Source organism: Stegastes partitus, unplaced genomic scaffold (assembly GCF_000690725.1).
Source record: "Stegastes partitus isolate 25-593 unplaced genomic scaffold, Stegastes_partitus-1.0.2 Scaffold11, whole genome shotgun sequence".
NCBI lineage: Eukaryota > Metazoa > Chordata > Actinopteri > Pomacentridae > Stegastes > Stegastes partitus.
The window spans coordinates 131893-154913 of NW_007577742.1; the positions used below are offsets into that span (position 1 = coordinate 131893).

At 39.8% G+C, this 23021-nt stretch overlaps 3 protein-coding genes across 3 annotated transcripts in view; 2 read left to right on the forward strand and 1 right to left on the reverse strand.

Annotated features, from left to right (window-relative positions):
* The window catches only part of mttp (microsomal triglyceride transfer protein), a 15680-nt gene extending 13199 nt beyond the window's left edge, over positions 1–2481 (forward strand). The window contains exons 17-18 of the mRNA XM_008286567.1: positions 1225–1395; positions 1507–2481. Of these exons, the coding sequence (XP_008284789.1) occupies positions 1225–1395; positions 1507–1654 (319 nt within the window). The 3' untranslated portion in view covers positions 1655–2481. The remainder of the gene's footprint in view (positions 1–1224; positions 1396–1506) is intronic.
* An 8744-nt stretch (positions 2482–11225) lies between these two features.
* LOC103360707 (uncharacterized) lies at positions 11226–19178 on the reverse strand. Its single transcript, XM_008286578.1, has 2 exons — positions 14774–19178; positions 11226–11313 (listed from the first exon to the last, which is right to left on the reverse strand). Exon 1 carries the CDS (start codon positions 19115–19117, stop codon positions 14798–14800), a length of 4320 nt encoding a protein of 1439 aa, XP_008284800.1. The 5' UTR covers positions 19118–19178; the 3' UTR covers positions 11226–11313; positions 14774–14797.
* Positions 19179–19920: 742 nt separating this feature from the next.
* Positions 19921–23021, forward strand: part of LOC103360715 (leucine-rich repeat LGI family member 2-like) — a 14664-nt gene continuing 11563 nt past the window's right edge. Inside the window, exon 1 of the mRNA XM_008286591.1 lies at positions 19921–19941. Within this exon, the coding sequence (XP_008284813.1) occupies positions 19921–19941 (21 nt within the window). The remainder of the gene's footprint in view (positions 19942–23021) is intronic.

The window sequence follows — 23021 nt, forward strand, 5'->3', positions numbered from 1 at the left end:
TATGAAAAAAATACATGTAGTTTTAGGACATTTACATGCAAGAAGTTGAAATTTGGAGTATATCACAGAGGAATTACATTACATCACATGTAAAGAAAAACAAATTCACACAGAAGCATCTGGTGTTTTAAATGTTAGAATGTTATTTAAGATGTGATTAATTAACATACAGTATCAGGATACTGATATTAATGACTGTATATAAAGATGCCTGAATCTTCCATCACCCTTGGAGTGTTTCTCTTCTTTACTCCCGAACAATATAAAAAATGGGAAAAGAGGTGGATTGTAAGTGCAGCTGAGGCGGGCCATGAACACGTCTCTGGGTCATGGGCTGTCCTGTGACCGCACCCACCTTCCCTTAATTTAACACAATTTTAATCCTTAAAACAAGGTAAACAGGTGACTTGTAGACAAACTCACCGTCATGAGTGGGGAAAATAGCGAAAAAGACCAAAACTATTTCTTGAACCAGACTGTAAACACAGTTATTTCTTCTATCAAATTAGACATTTTAACATAGAGATCAATTGGGGTTGCAGTCAGCCTCAAGTGGCCATTTGAAGAACTGCACTACAGCGTTGTCTTAATTTTTCAGCTCCAGAAGTTGCTGATTGGTGGATACATGGAGGCATTTAATATATATTACAAAAAAAAAGTTTGGTACATCACTTTTTTCCAGATTGAATCATATTTGTTTGCTCTGTATTGTTAGACCAGTCTATATGATGCTTTTCAATTAGTTAAATGCTAGTTAGACAATTTCATAAAAATTAGATTGAGTAATTTTCAGCCATCTTTTGAGAGGTTTGGTTTCTAGGTTGCTAACAGTGTTGTGAAGCAAACAATAAGACAGGAAAAAGGTTTTACAGATGACTTTAAACTGAAGTTTACAGCTGTGTGGATATCGTCAGTGATTTTATGTTGCCCAAGGGGATTATTGAACCAGACAGAAGCAGCCCCATGTTAGCTCTGCCACAAGTCCTTTGAGATTATATACTACTGGACATTTTTGCATTGTTATAGTCAGTTTCCCAGTAAAATGTCTTTGTAATTGTAACATTTTCTGATGGAGTGAAGACAGCTGAGCAGTTTGATTTGGCTTTTCAGTGTGAAATGATCTTAATTTAGCAAGACTTCGTTCCACATTAGTCCCACTTAGAAGTAGTCAAACTTTCTCAGTTGGACACATTTAACCTTGGTTTCCTTTGGTTGTGTTTTCAGGGGAGCGTTAGTGGTCACTGGTAACGTTACTGTGGACATGGACTTCTTGAGGGTGGGTGTGGAGGTCAGTTTTGAAACAGAGGCCTCACTGGACTTCATCACCACTGTCCAGTTCTCGGAATACCCCTTCCTGGTGTGCATGCAGATGGACAAAACTACCTTCCCAGTCAGGTATTGTTCAACCCACTTTCTCTCAAAAAAAACTCCAAACATTTTACTACTCTTCTCATTTAATCAGCTCTACAAAATGTAACCCTGTATTTGTAATTCTTCTTTCTTCAGGGAATATCTGACCAAATACGAGAGTGTGCCATCAGGAAAGAGCGTTGTGTCGCGAAAGGGCAAAAAGATGCTCATCCCCGGCTCTGAATTCCCTCTTCACCAAGAGAACTCAAACATGTGCAAGAAAGTTTTCGGCTCCAGCTGGTAGAGAAGATACCGTGAACTATCCAAAGGGTTCATCGCATTCAGGGACAGTTATCACACCTCTGCAGAGAAAGAGAAGGTCTTTATTACTCAAGCAACGAAAGACCACATGAAAGAAAAGTGGCGAATCTTTTTTTTTTTTTTTTTTTGACGACACATGCAATGTTTACATTCCTGTGAGTATTTAAGTCGTTTTAATTTCAACATTTTTGTTTTAAATCAGGAATTCTTGCATTGTCTTTTTATGAATTTTCTTTGAAAAAAATGTATTTATGATAGGCACATTCAGGATGTACATTTTATTTGATGTGTAATACTCATGACATGAATAGTACCACTGTAATTCCCCCCCCCATCAGCTCAGTTACAGTAAAGAGGAACATGTAAATATCAGACTAGAGACAGTAGATTGAATAAAAATGCTCCTTTCTATCAACATTGCTTTGTTTTTTTTTTTTCATTAAATGTGATTGTGCGGAGGAGCAACTTATGGTTTTATGTCAGTGTATCGCTGTCCACACACTTGAAATAACTTATCTTCCTCAGTAATGTTATTAATTGATTCCATTTTTATAATCTTGTTGCCGATTTTTTATTTTTTTTTTTAAACTGCTCCTACAGAGACAACAGATGTGTGTTTGTGGTCTTTACTTTGTATGTGCAAGACTTGAGATGAACATTTAATCTACCAAGGCGAATCCACTTAAATAGATTTTTTTTGTACAAGGCTATAATTGCTGTATGTGTGAAAATGTCTGGGTAGTGAACAACTCTAAACTCATCTGTTAAATCTGTAATTGGCTGACAATAAATATACACTGGAAACATGTACCTCTTTTTGCTTTATGACTTTGTTTATGAATTTAGGTTCAGAAAAAAAATAATTGGACACATGTCAGAGTCAGTTAATTTGTCATCAAGACTTGTTTTAACCTATGAAAACAGTTGACTGTATGCTTGTTCAGCGCTGAGGTACAGTTGGAGACACAAAAATGGAATAAGGACACTTCTAAAAAACACTGCTGTGAATATGAATAAAACAGAATATTTATCAGTTTACTTCAATCCAATCAATTTTTGCAGTGGGCAGCATTTACCTTTAAAAAAAAAAGAAGAAAGCATAATTTCTTTTTCGTGCACAGTTTTTTAAGACACTTGGCTCAGTATGTTGTTACAAGCATGTCAAAGAACTTGCCACCATCTTTCTGTGTTTGTCTTTTTGTGTAATCCGAGATGGACTCAGTAACACTGAGATCAGGGCTCTTGCTTCTTCTTCTTCTTGTCATTTTTCGTGTTCTGACTTTATTTTTATCTTTGTCATGCTGCAGAATGAATTTGGGACAGATCAGTGACTTCCCTAATGACCGTCCGTGGGCGACAAAAATATAAAAATCAATAGAACTTTTTTGCTCAGTACTTTATATCTTGAGCTTTGTGAAGATTAATAAGGCAGCTATATGTTCTTTAAGACTATCAATTTAAAACAAAACACCTTGCATTGCAAAATAGGAGCATGAAATGCTAAAGACTTGAGCACATTTTGGTCTTAGCTGCTGTGGTGTTGACCATCTTAAATATGACTCCTCATCAGTACTAAGTGGGATTATTATACTGCCCCACGTCCACTGCTTCTCCTTCAGTTTGTGACCAAATGATTCATCACATGTTAAAGATTATGCACCCTGCAGGGAAACATATTACCACAAAAGAATGTTTTTATCTACACGTGATATGAGAAGCAATGCAGCTGCAGCACTGGTCTGTATTTAGCCAAGCAAGTGGTATGGCTCTGTGACTGGCAGCGCTTGTCTGTTTGTTAGTCCACAATTGACTTCCAGACTGGGGGAAAATCTGAATAACTATCAAAGAGATTGGCCTGAAAATTGGTACAGACATTAATGGCCTCCAGAGGATGGTTCCTAATGACTTTGGTGATCCCTTGACGTTTCCTCTAATGTCAAATACAGCATCACATTTGTGGATTGCTTTGAAATTTGGCACAGACATTCATGTCCCTCAGGATGAATGTTTGGTAACTGTGATGCTTGATGTCTCATCTTGTAAAATCCGCAAGTCAAGTTTTTTTTTTTTTTTTTGGTACAGAATTTAGATTTTGCCAAGTACAGGAAAAACTAAACTAAGAGGCTGCACTTGATAAATACAAGAACATGCTTTATTGTTTCTGACTGGGCCACTAGCACGGCTGTAGACTCTTATTCTTGTTTATAGGAATCCGTATCATCCTCAAATGTATTCATATCCTTCCATTAAAGAAAAGGCAAAATTCACAATAGTCACTCAAATAACTAGAAACTGAAAAAAGTAATAATAAATAAAAATTTGCTAAATTATAATTTAGTGAAATAAGACATTGCTTTTTAATTGTGGTTAAAAGAATAATTTAAAAAAACAAACAAACAAAACTGTCCCGCACAAATGAGAGCACTTTGCTGATGAGCAGTGGACCAAAATCAAAATACCTGTCAACAGGTGCAGAAGTCTGATTGAGAGTTACAGAAAACACTTGATTGCAGAGATTGACTCAAAGGGTTGTCCAACGAAATATTAGTTCACGGGTCCCATTATACTTGTTTCCTTTTTTTCTTTCTTTTTTTTTTATTTCTATTGAACCACAGTTCAAAAGCAACATCATAATTTTCATTATTTTTATTTACTTATAATTACTTTTGTCAATTTCAACTTATTTCAGTGACAGCTGCTTTTTTTCCTTCTTTGATGGGAGGGTATGAATACATTTGAGGACGAATGTATGCAAAGGTTTTTGTCTTCTAGTGATTTCAAGTTGACAATACAACCATCTGGAATCACATAATTTCAAGACAGTCAAGTATAATTTTAACTGTTACTTGAACTTACTACTATAGTAGGATTTTGTAAAATGAGCTTGACTTTCTACTCCGTGCTGTATTGCATGCATTTCTTTTCAGCAGCACCGTTTCAAAGAAACCCAGCTCTTATTTGCACTGGTTGTCTGTGTCAGCCAGCACTGACAGAATGCACCTTTTTGGCTTAAAAGCAACACACACTTGGTGATGCAGGTGAGGCAATAAATCTGGACTTTTCCGGTGTCACAGCTGTGACTTCAGAGCCCCTACTGGCATCCAAACACAACAACTGGGCCTTAATGCAGATTCTTTAGAAACCACTGAGAGCAGCTGGGGGCAAACCAGTGTCTGCCAGTCTCGCTGCATCCACGGCAACCGAGTAAACACAGCAGCAAACTGTCAGGTTAAACTTAAGCCTCGCCGGGTGATGTTTCAGTGTCACCAGAAAGTGAACCTTGCACGCTGGCAGATGCCAAATGTGTACTTCTGCTGGCATAAATCTATTCGATTGCCTTTCACCCATGTCGTTCTTTTTCTAGGTTTTTAAGTGGTGAAATTTAATCTACCATATACCTGGAACTGCAGGCAACCCTATAGGTCAGAGAGATCGAAGGAAACAGCATGCAAATATGGTCATTTTTTCACAAATTGAAAATCAAGTGAATGATTGCACATGCTGTCATTTGTTTTTGTTTTTAAAATGAAGGTTTAGAGTTTTAGGTTGTGATGAAATGTAAATGAACACATTTACTGAGGCATTATACTTAGCTACAAATGTGAGAAACTTGTACTTTACTCAAATATTTCCACTTTATGCAAATATGTACTTACTCCACTACAGCGCTGAGATAAATATTGTACATTTTAAATCCACTACATTTGTTTTCCTTTCCCTGCTGTCTAGTGAAAGCACATCAAAGTGTGGTGATTTTGAATGTTTGTGATGAACTAAATGATAAAGTGATCCTTTATGTGTTGAGAAAATTCTCTTAATATTTGTTTTTACAGCGCTCATCAAAAGCTGACGTTTAAGATATACGTGGTTCTTACAGGACAGCGATGATACAAATGATGATTGTACAGAAAATGATACATAGATTAAACTGCCCAACAGTATATAAATTATTTGAAATGAGCTCCACTTTAAACATGTATAGCAGGAAAATGCAACCCACACATAAATGCAGCAGCAATACGAATCCAAAAACATAATATCGTAGTATAAATATATAATATAATACTGCACAATATATAGTGACTGTTTTGTGCATTTACCTTTGATACTATAAGTACATTTTGCAATAATACTGAAATATTTGAGGTTTTAAAAGCAGGACTTTAACTTGAGACGAAGTCGTTTCATAGTCTGGTATTAGTATTTTTAAGTAAGTAAAGGATCTGGTTTTAGCATTAATAAACATGGAAATATGAAGTTAATTACTATTTACACTTTTTTGATACCTCTGTCTCATGGAATGCGACTAAAAAAGTTGTTTATTTTAAGTTGCAACTATAATGGATTCTAAGTAAAATCTTTTATTTATACAGCTCAGGTGAGTTACAAGACATTAGGTGTTGTCAATATTTAAAAAAAAATACATAATTAAAAAAAAATCCCTTTCACTCACTCCTAAGTTTACCATAGTTTTACCAGCAAACTGGACTTTTTTAAAAAATGGCATTAGAAGCATAAAAAGATGAATATTTAATCATTAATTAAATTGCTACTTACAAAGAAACCCTCATTAGAAGGTGTACTCTTTTTGCAATTCTGCAGTAGCTCGCTGAATAAATGTTATAATTGTTGATATGTTCATATTTTTCCAATCTCTTGATAGCAGCTCTAATAATCCAAAAAATATGTTTTCATTAAATATTAGTTTTTTTCTCTTTAATAAAAGGTAGGACAGCAGCAGAATTCATTCAAACACAGGCAGACATTAAACTGATTCAAACGGACAGAAATATGTTGAGCTGTAGCTTGTATTTTGAATTTATTGCAGACATATGTAGGCTTGTCAGTCTACATTACACTCATATTTCTTACTTTCAAGATTGTGAGTGCAGACACAGCACTCACTTCTCCTTTCAAGGTATCCCTCTGCTGTCATCCCGACCTCTGCCTTTTTCTGGGGCAACCACGCAAACACAGTTGACATCATGCATGAAACAGATGGCACGCAATGCCACTGATGACTTCATAGTCATTAGGACATTTCATTCAATCATGTGCCCCTTTTTCTTTAAACAGTCCCATACTGTAAGCACTTATCCCAAACCATCTCACCTTCATTTCACCTTAGCCCTCTTTTTTCTTTTAAATACAAAATCAAGCAGTGATGCAGTCAGTTTCCCACATTGAACCTAAAAAAAACTGCCATTTTGTTTCTTATTTTGAAGGACATCTTGAAGAATGTTTTAAAACTCATCATATCATCTCTGTTACAGTGCAACTTTGGGCAAAATTCACATGAGACAATTAAAAATGATTTCATTTTCAAATGAACAAGACCACATCGTGCTCCTATCACCAGTTTTCACAGCTGTTCATTGCTGTTATTGTTGGTGAGAAAAGAGTGACAATCCAAGTGCATTAAGTACATTAATATTCACAGATAAAGGTCATACAAGATGCTAACAAAATGCATGTGAGAATGGGTTTTTTTCATTCATTTTATGGTTATACCTAACAATAGAATAGCTGGTTTACTGGAGCTTACAAATTATAATATATTTCTTATGTATTTTAATATCACAGGGTTTTAAAATGATATGTATATGAGATAAAAATGTATGATCTAAAAAAATCTTTGGACAACTTGCTGTCCACATATAAACTTTCAAAACTCTTCAGGAGAAGCCAGCAAACCAATTCAGACTTATCCATACTAAGAAAAGTTGCTTTGGCTATTTACTTTTTTATTTGTTTATGGCAAACTTTAAGGCTTTCCTTTTTTTTTTCTTAAAGTAAATTCTATACAATAAATTGTATTTTTTTTCTCTATATATAAAATCAATATTTAACAGTATAAATAATTCTATTTACACTGCTCTCAATGTACTCAGGGGAAAATTGTTTCAATAACAACAAAAATTATATAATTAAGAAAGTGTTATGAATTCAATTTACAAATTTAAGTCACATTTCACCTCAGAAAGCATTGAATGTTGCAACATTAAATTGCTCTAAAGAGCAGATCATTTTCAAAAGTCAACAGTTCTTCCAGATCACTGCATGAATCATTTATAATGAAATCAACTCATGGGTCAGTTTGTATAAAGTGTGCTGTCCCAGAGGCAATACAATATGTATTTTACATGAAGGTACATAGACTGACCAGCAGCTCCAAATACCTTTAATTTGTCTTTAGTGTTGAAACATGCTAAAAATAGCAATCTACAGTTTGCAGTTTTTCTACATGGATGCTGGTATAACTGAGTCAAGTCAAGCACAATGACACATGATGCCCCGCTGCACATTCAAATGGAAACAGGACAGAAAAAAGAAAATATCTAAAATAAATTTTTAAAAAAACAACTCACATCAGACAGTTTAAACTGAAGAAGTCCAGACATAAATAAGAGAACATGACATTGCTGTGTGTAAAGACGCACCAACCACATGTACAGTCTGTGTACTCCTGTCTGGTTGAAGTAACATAACTCCTTGTTGTACTCACAGAATGTTCAAATACCATACATAACTCTGAGCCACAAACGTGGACGCATTCAGACGCACGCGCATCAACTCCCATCTCATTACACAAAGTGTAAACTGAACCAACACAAATAGAGGAAGTTATCCTCTAAATGTCTCAGCTGGCTCTGACTCATTAGGCCCAACACTACTTAGTGACCTAAGTATACAGTTAAACCAGAGTCCCAGCTCTGTTTCCTCTGAGTAACACACATAGTGTGTTTCTCCTCGCTTATTTTCTCACTGTAGCCTACAAGGAGCTGCCTTTATAATATAAATACACACCACTTCATAAAGCACATCAGTTGTGAAGGTATAAACAGCATTTTGTGAGTCATGACTCAGAGGTTACACATACTTCAAGTAGAATATGAGCGACTGACTGCTAAAAAACATGGAAATGTTGTTGTAAATGTGGAAAGCCTGTTGGAGACTAGTGATATGGCACATTGCATTGTCAGATGTATATCATTTTACGAACATTTACTTGGCACTTTTTCAAAATATACTAATTTGAAATGCAATCATTTGAATTTATCTTCTGTTTGAACTTACTGTGAAAGAAAACATGGGGTGACTCTGCATTACCCCTTAATCTGGAGAATTTTTAAAAATTCAGTGCAGACAAATGGTCCCTATCATCTGAAAACTGTGTAAAATATGTGTTATGATGTATTTATTGTAAGTAAATACCATCTGGTGTGATTTAAACTGAGACTATGTAACTTTTGCTGAACAGCGACCCCTGTGGCCCCGAGCACCAATTACATAAAAATAGGACATTGAATTTCTCTCAATTTCCCAGATTAGCAGTGTCACTTGCTTCAGAGACACATCATTATTATCCCCACTGGTCCATTCCATCATTTATTACTGATGTTTTATAAAAATGTAACATTAATGGATCAAAAATTAATAACACATGATAGTAAAGTCAACTTGTTTAGAATCTATGGTATCACGTGAATTACTTTACAGACGTCCATCCAACCATTTTCCACTGTGAGTCCAGGGGGCAGCAGGCTATGCAAGGTAGTCCATATGTCTTTCCTCATTTTTTCCTGGAGGACCCTGAGACATTCCCAGATCAGATAGGGTATGTAATCCCTCTAGGGTATTCTGGGTCTGCCCTGTGACCTCCTCCTAGTTAGATCTGTTGGAAATACCTCCAGAGAAATCAGATGTCCGAACCCCCTCAGCTGACTTTTTTCAACTGGATAGAGCAACAATACTCTTTCAAGGTCCTTGCAGCTCACCATCTTCTCTTTGCATCAGCATGAAAATGAAACTCAGATTGGATACTTGTGATCTCGTTCTGTTAGTCATCATCCAAAGCTAACGACTAATGTTAAGGGTTGGCGTCAAAAAGTGTGATTGTTCAGCTTTCTCTACACTACAACAGTTTAATATTGCAGCTGCAGAGCTGCCACCAATCTGCTTGTCACCTTTATACTCCATTTTAACCCTCGAACAAACAGAACAAGAACAAGTCCCAAGACTTGGGGCAGTAATTCATTCAAAATCATAAAGCAACAACCCACCATGAACCGTGCTCCAGACTCCAATCATTTCTGCTTTACACCCGGCCATAAACTATCCCAGTGTTTAGTGGAAGTTAGAGCCTGACGGCAGCAGAAACCTTTCTTTCACAAAAAGCAGAGATGCAATTCTCAGGTAACAGTACTTGTACACCTCTTGGCTCCACACCTCAGCTATGGCAAGAAATTCTGTTTCTGAAAATCACAAACTGAATTAGAGGCAAATCACAACCTTACTCCTGAGGACCGAGGGCCCATAATAACGGCCCTGTTACCTCACAGTACCAAACAAAAGCCATTGGGTAAAAACACACAAAGCTTCGATGCGCAAACTCATGGTCCCTTCAGGATTTTTGAACAATCAAACAGCTGATCCACTGTTCCACAAGCAGAATGGCTCTACAGTTAGAACCTCCTTTCCAACAACAGGATATAAGCTTTTCTAACGAAGTTGAGTAATGTGATACCCCAATAGCTGGAGCACAAGCTCTGGTTCTCGCTACCGGATTCAAGAGTGTCAATACATTAGTCAAGCAAGCTCCACAATGTCCAGCGCTTTTAACATCAAGCAGATCTCATCCACCCAATGGCACCTTTCCACTGGCGAGCTCTTTGACCACCTGAGTGACCTTGTTTTTTTGCAAACCTTCCACCTCTGCCCCCTTCATGGAGGAAGACTCTGTTAGGTTCTGCAGTTCCACAAAGAGTTTCCTCCACATTGTGACAATATCCTCAGTCAACAGTTCCTCTGTCCTGCTGAAAACAGCTTTGGGATAAGCCCTCCTGTGTTGGCAGATGGCTTGCCAAAACCTCTTGGAGGCTGAATCAAGGTCTGTTTTCCATGGGATACAAGGAAAAATTCTTCCAAAAAGGTTTTTTGGGCTACAAGGGGATTTGTGTTTGGACACTGGAAGTGCTGCAGTGCTGACTAACTGTAATGGGACCGCACACAGCAGAAAACAGGCGTGTCCCCTTGTAAGGTATGATGGGTTTACTTCTTGTTTTATCTTTGTGATAAAACCACTGAAGTCTCTGAAGTCCTAGCTCACACTGTTGATAGAGGCCTTTCAAACAAATCCTCTAAGTGTACTGACTTTAGCAAGGTTGCATTTTATATATTGTATATTTAACCTTTAATTTGTAAAAGCGAGATAGTAGTCTTCTTTTCAAAAGTTACATAGTCTCACTTCAAATGCATGGTAACATTAAACTCATATTAATAAAATGGTGGCTTGGCCTAATAATGAACAACACTGAACTGTGACAGAAGACCTGCCTCGTTTCCTTTTGAATAGACATGCTGCAGGGCACAAACAGCATTTAAACAGAGATCAAAGTTCTAGACAGCAGCTGAATGGAAAGTATTACAAAGCTGATTCACAACACCAGCCAGAGAGCGTGGCTGAATGTGTTAACTCTACAAAGTGCAGCAATGCATACAGAAATACAGTAATGTCTGCTGTAAGGATAAACAACGCAACAGGGTGGGGGCAGAAGATGACGGCAGAAGTTGTCCTGGCAGTAGATCGCAGGGTGGGGTGACACTTACAGTGAATGATGGCAGATTCCTCAACAGAGATACCTGGAGGTGACAAAGAAGACATAATATGGGAGTTAAACTCAGATGGATGAACAAGGTGACACTTCAGAGGAGAAATGTAATAAGTCTAGTTTACTAAAGAGCTGTTGTTAAAAGCCATTGAAATGCACTGATTTTAAATGTGCAGGTTTCATAATTTGGGAGTACGTGACCAGAGTCAGTGAAATCACTGCCACTGGCATGCTACTCGATTTGTTTACATAAAAGTTATGGTAGTCGCCAGTGCTCTCCACCTCCTTCCCCATTTAGGAATAAGCAGAGGGGGAGGGGGCTATAAAAAGTTGACCCGATCTCAGTCTCGCAGACTCTCTTCCAAGCTGGAGCTGCAGCAGCATCTGATCTCTCCGAGCAGCTGTCCTCTCCCTGCATCAGCACAACAAATACTTTACATTGCCTGACCTTTTCCTCCTGCATCACTATCCCAGCCATGCCCCCCATGTCCCTCACGCACACACGCACACACACGCACACACGCACGCACGCACGCACGCACACACACACACACACACACACACACACACACACACACACACCTACACACATACACACACACAGTGTTCCCTTCACACCACTACTCAACCCCATGCTAGGCCCCTGCCTGCCACGCACCCAGCTGACATGTATCCCTCATGCTCATGCAGTTGTATTATTGCTCTGACACATCAGCTGAGAATGGACTGCAGCTAGTTGTAAATGTGTATATATGAGTGTATCAAAAAGAGGAGTGGGCTAGCATGTCACATCGTAAAGATACAGCTCTGGATTTATTTCTGTCCTATTTTTGGTCTAGAAAAACTAATGTATGCCTTCATCTTCTGAATTATTGCAGCAGTATCATGTTTTCTGGTCGTTCTGACCGTTTGATTTATGTGTGTCAGAGCACTTTGCACTTATCAAGTTCAGTTTTCACTGTTTAGATAAGGGTATGTGTATTATTATGGTGCACAATTTAACAATAACGCAAGTCATAGCGAGGAAAGCATTGGTGCTAGTGATATTACTACAGGTTGAATTTCACATCAGTTTCGCATCAAGTCACTGATGTACAAGTCAAAACATCTGCAGTGAAAAAGGCCTGCTGAGTACAACTTGGAGCTGGAACTTAGACAAAGATAGATAGATAGATAGATAGATAGATAGATAGATAGATAGATAGATAGGTAGATAGATAGATAGATAGATAGATAGATAGATAGATAGATAGATAGATAGATAGGTAGATAGATAGATAGCAAGCACACTAATGGTAGCATTTCACAGTGAAGCTAAAGTTGAAGCTACTTGACAATTTAAGTGTCCTAATGCCCTAAAGTTTCTATCATACAGGGTCAATGCAAAATACATTTTATTTAAATGGCTTTAAGGTTTATGTTACTAACTCAGCACCAGTAGAGTTTAATTATATTTGATTTGTGGCACAAATACAACTGAAGGCAGATTTCACTATTTTAGTGGAAATTTGTTCCAAAGAAAATTTGGCACTTAATCAATTCGATTTACATACCTAATGATGAGCATGTATTTCTTTTTCTATCAAAGTTTGAAATAAATGCCATAGAAACTAGCAAAGTCTGTAGGTTGTGCTAATCAGGGGAACTGAAAATGATAAACTTTCATTACTGTAGCATACAAGAACTTGAAGAGTGTCTCAGATACCACTGAGGACATACGGAAAAGTAAGTTTGAACACCATTTCCCCCAAACTTTAGTTTAATTTTGTTTTCCCAGTACTATACCCTGTATACCACACAGTTTTTTACAAACATACTTTTTCTTTCCCCTGAAATGTATTTAGTGATTTGGGTAAACGCATCTTTTAAACTGCATATTCAGCTTCTTGTGTTATATTGTGTTTCAGCTGATCTGTTTTAAATGCATCTATCTGCATCAACAACTTCACAACAAATCTGCTTAGCTGACTATTAGACTGACACTGTTATTTGTTAGAAATAAATCACCATTTCAGTGGATTCATTGTGCAGCCATTTTCCCCGATAGTAAGTATTTTGTACTTCATCTGTGGACTAATTGCTAGTACAGTAGCACAAGGCAAAACTGTTCCAACTTATTCAAGTTTCATGAAATGTGACAAACAAGGAACGAACACATTAATAAACCGTAATCTTATATGAGTAATTAAAGCATTTATAACTGATTAAGAATAACTTCATGTAAGGTGTCACTAACTGGAATAGTTTCCTGTGACACTTACCAACCCTGAGAATAAACCATGTAAACAAACTCGTCTCACACTATCAAAATAGCCCGACGATGTGTAATGCAGAGAAAAGCTCCAGGCCGTGGTTGAAAATCCAATCTCCTGGCTAGTCCAGCCGAGCTCAGTGGAGTCAGGTTACCTGTCATGAAGCTACTGCATGTCTATTAACACTGACATGCCACCAGTGGAGCGGTCAGACTGGACTGCTGCTTTAGCAACATTTACAACCCAAAAATGACATAAGAAATTGGGTGGTACATGCAGAGCTCCACCCAGGCCTCATGACTCTGAATGTAACGCTGCTGCACAGGGATGGTTCAACCTCCGAATAGGAAACTCACTGCGGACTTCAGGACAGACTGGTTCCGTGAAAGTGACTAGTAGCAGTATCATAACTGAGGTCACGTACATGCCACAATGATAAGGAAATCCAAAATGTCAACTTTCCATTAACTGTATTAATAGAGCTCATTTAAAAGCATGTTTAAGATTTTTCAATGGAGTTTTGAACTTTTTTTTTCAATTTCTCAACTCTTTAAAATAACACTGAATCCTTTCATTTATCTAAATTTACATACAAATCTGTGTTTTTTCTTTCTTTCTTTTTTTTTTTTAAAGACTTAACTGTCAAAACGCAAGGATTAAACATGGAGCTACTGGTATACTGTTACAAAACACTCTGGACAGTTTGTCATTAAATATTGACTGAAAGCTGCATCGCCTTGTTTAGTGTTTGTTGTTTAAAGTAACAGAAAATAATGAAAATTGTCGATCACAACTTCTAAATGCCAGAGTAGCGTCCTAAGATTTCTTGATTTGTCCAACTAACACAAAAAACTCGGAAACTGTTTAGTTTACAATCAAATACAACAAAGACAAGAAATAAATAATCCTATTTGAGAATTTAGCATTTTTGCATCATGCTGCTGATTGACTTCTGAATCAGAAAATACAGTCACAATGTACTTCGACTGTCATGTTGTGTTTTTTTTTTTTTCAATAAATGCAAACAAATTTCAACTGAGCATTGTTTAGATGAGGTGATATTTGAATGTACATACTTTTTACTCTTTCAACCTTACATCAGTGGTTTATAATCATGTAAACTCAAGTGAACTTAAAGATGTTTTATCTGCTCCTAAAAGAATATACTCAAATGCTGAACAACTCAGTAAAGCAGAGGTGTAGAAGAGAGGAGGACAGTGCTTCCTCAGGTTAACTTACATGTCTGAAGAGATAATCTCTTGGTCACCGATGCTCCACTACAAAGCTCATGGTTGTTCCATCAAAGGAGGGAGGGGCGATGATTCTTGGACCTTGTTGCGTTGTGATGCTGATGACTGGCTTCCTCTCAGAGCTCGCCACGCTTCCTCTGGTGGTCACATGTCCCAAACTCACAGGTAGCTGCAGCGGCCCCTGTGGAGCTTCACCTGTTGCGCTGTAATACGCGCTCTCTGCACCTACCGCGTGGCTCTCCGGCCGAGGACTTCTGGCCTTTTTGACCTTTTCTCCAATTGCATCCTCGGAGTGACAAGGGGACTGAGGCAACACCGCCTGGGCTGCCAAAGTGGGCGAAGGGATGAGGCCGGGGTAGATCATGTAGGTGGGGGCGAACGCTCCTGGGCTGAGCGCCAGGGGAGACAAAGAGAGAGGCACGGGGGTGACAGGGGTGACAGGAGCGACAGGTGAATGAGGCATTGGTACGTCCACATACTGGCCTGTCTCAGGGTCAAACAGTCTCTTAGTAGTGGCCTGTATGGGAGTGTCCACCAAGTAATAGTGTCCTGTTGTGGGGTCCAGAAGCATCTTGCGCTGGGTTTGTTGGATTGAATCTCCAGTAGAAGGTGTAGGAGACACAGTGGGGACTGTGGGGGAGAAACATAACACCTGCTGCTGGATCTGAGGCCCTGACGCTGCCGCTGAGTGATGGTAGATGGTTGCGGCCGGGTACTCCATGATTAACGGAGACCTTTTCTGCTCAGGTCCCTTGCTGCTTCCTGCGTGGGTTTTACTACTGTTTGAATCCCTTGAAGCAGGCTCTGGATTCAGCAGCTTGATCTCATTTGTGTATCCCAGCCCTGGTATGGTTAAATAGTTCTCAGAGTCTGAGCAGGCCTGTGTGGCAGTGGGACTGATTTTGACCTTCCCCTGCTCCACCGGGCTGTGTTTCGGTGGCTCTATTTTCACCGAGAGAGGAGCCACCGCTGTGTTGGAGCTTTTCGTGGTCAGCGATGTTTGCAGTGCAGAGCTTTGTGGAACAGGGTTACTATCTGAACTAACACTGACACGGGTTTTATTACCAAAATGAAGGATGCTTTTGTTAGTGAATGTTTTACCTTGTTGGGATTGTGTTTTAAAGGTGTCATTGTTATAAGGAACATGTATGATATTCAGCGCCCTTTTATCTCCCTGTGGCTTCCCTGTTTCTGTGGTATTTATTAAAGGAATCCTGTCAGCGTTTGTCATCTCCACTTCCTCCCCTCCCTGCTCCTCCCTGGCAATGAGTGACAACACGTGACTGTCAGCGATGGGATGTGGAGCCTGAGTTTTACGTTTCCATTCATTTCTATCAAACACATAAAGTTGCTCCATTGTTTTCACTGCGGCTTTCAGTTTCTCCAGTGCATCCTGTTTTGGTACCGTGGGCTCATTTCTCCTCTCAGCCGTCTCACCTGTGAACTTTTCCTGCCTCTGTTTTGCTTGTTTGCTTTCAGGATTTGCTTGACTCTCTGATTGGTCAGTATAACCCTGCTTGGTTACAACCGACACCCCCCTGCTAGCTGTACAAGCTGTATTTTCACTTTGGGATGTTTCAGATGTGGTTCCTGCCTCTGCTTGTTTCTGTGACGCAGCAGCTGTTTGTGATTTAACATTTGTTTTAACAGAGTTGCATTTAATCACAATAGGAGATGGTAACAAATGTTTGACTGGCTCCATTTTGGCCTTTCCCTCAGGTTTGTCGCCTGCTGTGGTACATTTACCATCACTATTATCCAAAGAAACAAAGCGATATGAGCTTTTTACCAATTTACGCACATCCCTGACATGATATATTGGTGTTTGAAACTTGCACTTGGTGTCTCTTATGTCTCTAACTGTGAAGTTTGGAACCTTATCTACCGCAGACAACACATGGCATTTGGTATCATCTGCTGCTCTGAATGTGTTGACGTTGTAACTTATTTTAGGGGTTAACAGATTGGCAATGTTCAGTGTACAGCCTTTGTTTTCTTTCACGCTTCTCAGGCGTATTTTAATCTCAGGTGTTTTCCCCTCCTTCCCGTTTTCTTCTCTGCCTGCTACGTGTTCCTCATTGCCCATTTTTAGCTCTTTTTCACATTTCTGTGAGCCAGCAGGTGCAACTGTGACAGCTTCTGTAAAATCCCTCTCCTTTGAAAGAAGCTGGCAGCTTGGAACAAAAAGCAGTTTTGTCAGCATGCTGCTGGTGTCTAATCCTTCCTTCACTGTGGTCTGTGTGTCACTCACAGATGCAGGTTCGGCCTCCTTCACGGCTTCCAGCCCATCTTCCTTTAAAGAATTAAATGCACTACTTTGACTGTGGATGAGTGGCGCTTTCTGATGCTCATCTTGGCCCTTCTCTGAATCATCTGGGACTTTGTTGCCTTTCGTCTCCTCTGCAGGCCCACAGGAACTAGATCTGCCCTGATCATCACCAGAATTAACAGTAAATCCTGAGCCTGACTCTGAGGTTTGCCTTTGCAAGCCTCTTCCTTGACACTTGACCCCGTCTTGATCTTTTATCTGAAAACAGGGGGAGAGTGATGGGTATGTGTCACAGATTTCCCCCCTCTCCATTTTGCGCTCCTGTTCAAACTGCATCTTTTTGGAAATCACATTTTTCAGCAAACTGGATGCAAAAATTGCCCTTTTGTGTGTGTCCCCCATGCTGTCTGTGTGGTGGTACTGCATCTCACACCCTGACCTGGCCAACACAGTCCCGGTGAACTCATTGGATCGAGCCTTCTTGGAACATTTGGAACCCCTGTTTGATTCGTGAGACTGAACGTTACAGCGGAAATTCAACGTGACTCCACGCTGCGCCGGCTGAACAGGATCCTTCAGTTGGATCTTTTTACTAGACGATGATGATTGTTGAGACGTTGTTCTCCTGTTCAGGGCATACATTTTGGTTTGTGGAGCTTTCATGCCGGTAACAGACTTACCATGCCTCTTACTGTCCACAACCTTGTTCATTTCCAACGTTGCGCTGGAAGTCTTGTGCGCAATTACGCTGCGCTCTCGTCCCCTCGATATGTTTCCATAGTTCCAATCTACATAAGCTGACCATTTATTTAGCCCATATTCCGACACAGAAGATTCGCTGGAGGTACTAAGATTAATGGCATCGAAGTATGGACATGCCAAGCTCCGGAAAGACTTTGCGGTTAAATTACGCACCTCTTTATCAGCGTCGTCCAGCTCGCTGATGGAGCTGGACGCTCCGCTGGAATACTCATTAATATCTTTCCGTCTCAGTTTGGTTGCAAGGTGCTGACGGCCCGGAGCAGGGATGAAATATTGGGCTCTATCGCACAGGGGCCCTGCTCTGGCGCCAGAGCTCACAAAGGAGAAATGGCTCCTGTCTCCAAAGTGTTTTGTGTAGCCGCATGTGCTGCCGTCAAAGACACCGACGGGGTCGTTCACTGCTCTGGAGGATGTTTTTATCGAAAAGTGAATTTTCCCTGCATTGGGGTCTCCGCTGTGGTTTTTGCACATACTTTCATCTGAGCTGGCGCATTTGTCCGAGTCACACAGATCACTCTCCTCCTGCTCAGTGCTGACAACTGCTCCACCAAGATTAGACTGCACTTTCGCCTGGCTCCTGCCCTCCAGTATCAAAGTCCCCTCCTGAGTTTCATCGCTTTCGAAAGAAGCGTAGTCCACAAAGGAATAGACCAGGTTGTCGTCTTCGAAATCCCAGCACGTCCCTCTGCCCAGGTCGTAATCTACGTCGTGGTCGAGCTCGGTCAGCTGGATTTCGTGCGTCGTGATATAGTGGGACTCGTCCTCCACCGTGTCGGAGCCGCAGTGGTCGGACAGCACCGCGCTGGCGCCGTCGTCGGACTCGGTCTTGCTGTTCAGATACATGTCCGTGTACTGGAGCTCATCGCTCTCACTGCACACATGTTCGCTGCAGTCACTGGGGTCCAGCTCGGCCTGGCGCTGCCTCTCATTCTCTGAGTCCTGATCGGTGTTGGGAAGTTGGATCAGAGTTTCCAGTGGAGGCTCAGCAGACGGAGGTCCGGCGTCCCTCTCGTCCTCCGACTGCTCCTCAGCAAACTGCTCCGCAATGATCCTACTCTCATGCTGCTTCGAGCTGTCGCATTTGATCACAGACAGCTGGTTCCCTTCACCGGTGAAAGTCACTTTCACCGTTTTCGGCCCGTCAGGTTTCATGTCCAGATCCACATAGTTGGACTCGTCGCTGTTCGTCTCTGTGGCCCGCTCCTTCCCCTTCCCGCTGTCCTTACTCTTGTCGTCCGTGAGCAGCTTGCTGTGAAGTCCGGTGTCATCTCGGTAAGTGAGAGTTTTCTCCGCTGCTTCCATTTAGTCCGGTCTTACCGTCAGGTGGTCCTCGTTTACGATGTTATCCTGACACAGGACGGAAAACTCTGCAGGCTGGAGCGGCGAGGAGGGGACGCACGGCGAGGAGAGGGAGGGAGGGAGAGAGAGAGAGAGAGAGAGAGAGAGAGAGAGAGAGAGAGAGAGAGAGATGGGGGAGTCCCAAGGAAAATCCCATGAGGCCTTCTCTCATGTGGATCTCATGCAGCTTTTCTTTAATGTCACAATCAGGCTTTTTGTAACTTCTGGTCTTCAGCACCTTCCTGGAAGAACAGCTCCTCTGCACAGTCAATTAAACTCACTTTTTTTTCACTCATAGGAACATTATGTGCAGTTAACAGTGTCCTACAGAGTTGTAGTTCTTCATTGTAACGTCTGTCTTGGTGCTCTTGTGTCTTACAATCCTGTGAATTTATTGTGAAGCACTTTTTATGTTTGGTTTTGAAAAACTGCTACATAACTCTAACTTTACTCCTGAACATCTACTTAAGTCGTAGCTTAAATTATAACATCAACAAAGTAAGATATTGTATAATAAGGAAGCAACCTGGGCTTCTCAGATGCAGGTAAAACCATAGAATACAGTTAGAGTTTCTGTGAATTGTAAATCAAAATATAAAGCCAGCATAGACATACAATTTTAGGAAACTTAATCTGGGAAAACATGTTGTTAAAGTGCATAAAGCAAAGAAGAAAGGCTCAGGCAACTATTAGGGTTTGCAAAATGCCAGAGAAAAAACATGGAAATGTAAAGTGTCTTAAGTATATGGATGCATCATAACTTCAGCATGCTAAGTAGTGTGAATATGGTTAAAGAAAAAAAACATACAGTTGGTATAGTGGCAGTAAGCAGCAGTACAGATATTGTGAAGTGGATACGAGTAAATAAATGTTAATACTGAGTAAGTATGACCACTGTTATCTAATTACTGTGAGGAAATGTCTCGTCATCGGTTCAAGTTGTTTAAAAAAAAAAAAGAAAAAAGGATCAGTCAGTGTTATTTTCTATCATTTGGTTGTTCACACAGTGAGACCAATATGATATACACTGGGGGAAAAAAGAAGAATTGTTGGATCAACTTAAATACATTGCTTGAATTGGTAACACACAATTTAATTAAGTTGATCCAAATCAGGTTAACAAGTTCTATTAGTGTCACTGGTTGGAGTTAGATCCACTTAAAACACATAAAGCATTGCTGTAACATCACTTTAAGGAAGGTCAACTTGAAGTGTCCAAGTATTTACTTATGTATATATATATATTTTTACCCAAATAAAGATCTGTCAGCAAAACTACCATTCTTTCCTTGTCTTTACTCTGTGATCCTACTTAAAGTAAACGGTGGCTGAGTTGCAATGAAATGTGGATATGAAATTCACAATGTTGAAGGAGCAGTAAACCTCATTTTTTCACATTTGCTGAAATACAAATACCAGCTTAAAGGTACAAAGTGTAATTTCAAGTTGATAGAATTCACAAAATTAAACTGCCTTGACCAAGACAGAAAGATAAATTAGAAGTGAAACAGTTCCTTACTTCAGCTGCAGCCCAGACACACTTCTTACAGTGTGACACGAAGGCCAAGTCTGTCATATTTCTCCCAACTTGACGACTATATAAAAACCGATTGAACAGTTGCACACTTTGGCATTAATAATTAATAACGCTGGTGGAGACAAGAATGTCCTCAATGCTTTGCACACTCACTGAAACAGCTGCCTACATGATGGAGAGAAATACTCGCCATCAGCTGGTGCCAGTCAGCTAAAAAAAGCTAAATTCATCCATTCATCTGCAGATGTAGCGGATCCGTATCGGTCGGATCTGCCGAGCTCATTCCAGCTCACGCCCAGAGCCGCGTGGGGCTTGTTAATATTTTTGGACAAAGCCAAATGTGGGACTCTTTTTTGTTGATGACGTTTGCTACCGAGGACAATGCTGAATCAGATCGTCTTGCATAATAATGGTCCAGTTATTAGTGGTGTGTCTAAGTGTTGAAGACACAAGTGTTTTTCCTGGACAGGGCCCCAGATTGGAGGTATGCAGCAGGGAGGGGGTGGGCCAACAGTTGCTCCATGTGGAGGGCAAACTGACAGCAATATCAAGGACAGGGGCCACCAGTATAAAGCCTTTGTCACCCTCAAAGCCCACTTGTGCTCTCTGTGTCACTAATGTGGTGTAGACACTTAGAAATAATCGGTTTTCAGAGCAGCCATGGAAACAACCTAAGCACATTTACTCAAGTACTGTACAGTAGTGCACTTTAAAGATACTTGAACTTTGCTGTAGTATTTTAATTATTTGATACTTCATGCTTTTAGTCCATTCCATTTAAGGGGAAATTTTTACACCACTGCATTCATTTGACGGTTGTAGTTACGTCACATTAAGCTTCCACATAAACGCAATCTATGACATAAGGTACCTGCTAAGCTGAAAAAAATAAGTCCTCAACCTTTTAATCTTTTGACCCCTTATGAAAAAGCAGGTCCTAGTTGGACTCCCTGTCAGATTTCAGCTCCTAGTTGGGAACCAGTGGACTAACATACCTTACTATATAAAGTGATATATCTCGTCCTCGATCATGTACATCCGTAAATCGCTGCACTGAATAACAGAGTGCCACAGTAATAATAACCTATGAATATAATATATAGTGATATATAATCACGAGCTCAAGCACTTTAATCCTTCTGTGCTTTACCAAAGTGTGAATTTAGCTGAAGGCCTTCCTTGTTATTTAGTATTTTTACATTACTGCATTTGTATTTTTACTTAAGTAAAGGATCAGAGTACTTCTCCAACTACTTTCCTAAAACACTGCTGTTTTTGAAGCTTTTATCAAACACATGAATTGCTTTTATGGAGGCAGGTAATAAACATTTCTGTAGTAAGAAAACAAATGAAAATAAACCACAATCGCATTTATAATTGTAAAATTATTGTACAACCACTTCAATTAAACTTCATGAATGTCCTACAGAATAAACAGAACACATGTGGCCTTTTTTTTTTTTTTTTCATGTATAGCTCAAGTCTTAGCTATTAGAAATTTCCCAGCACGCACAGGTTGAACTGACCTACACAAAGCTGATAAATTTAGGAAGCTATTTAAAATGGGGACAGCACTCACGCAAGCGTGTTGAGATCAGTTTCTTACAGTGGCCACATTAAAACAGCAGGTGTTAAATCATGAGCGCCATTAATCACTGCTATGAACAGACCATGTGAAGACCTTTTCAACCCGCGCTCTCACCCTCACACATCAGATGCTGATGCAGAACAGGGAGAATCGATACACAATATGGACTCGCTCAAAAAATAGCCGCTTGACAGTGAAGGATAAGATGAAAAGTAACACAGCAAATCTTCCAGCGTTAACAAGTGTTGATTTTACTGTGACAGATTATCAGGCTTGACAAGTGTTTGTCGGACAGTTGTATGTCCACTCACGGAGCTGACATTCTTTCTACATTGGATGCTTGAAACCATTTGTATAGGTTTTTACCAAAAAAAAACCCCAAAAAACCTAAAAGTTAAAAAAAAAAATAATAAAAAAAAAATCCAATAAGCACCAAACAAACGAGGCTGACCAGAGTGCACATATCTTTAAATGTAAGTGATTGGTTTTTTTGTTATTTTTAGGGGGGGCGGACAATTTGTGACAAGGAATTTGCAACCCTGTCTCCGAAAAGTTACACAATGCTGTTCTAGTTTGCACAAGAAATTACACAATGTGAGTAGTACAGACAGAATGAAAAAATTTGAGTAATTGGGATGGCTTTCCAACATACTAACAGTGCCTAAAATTATATTCAATTTAGATTTATTACAGCTGTGATTGTACGTTTTTAAGGGTAGGAGCACTGCGCTGCATGAGATTCA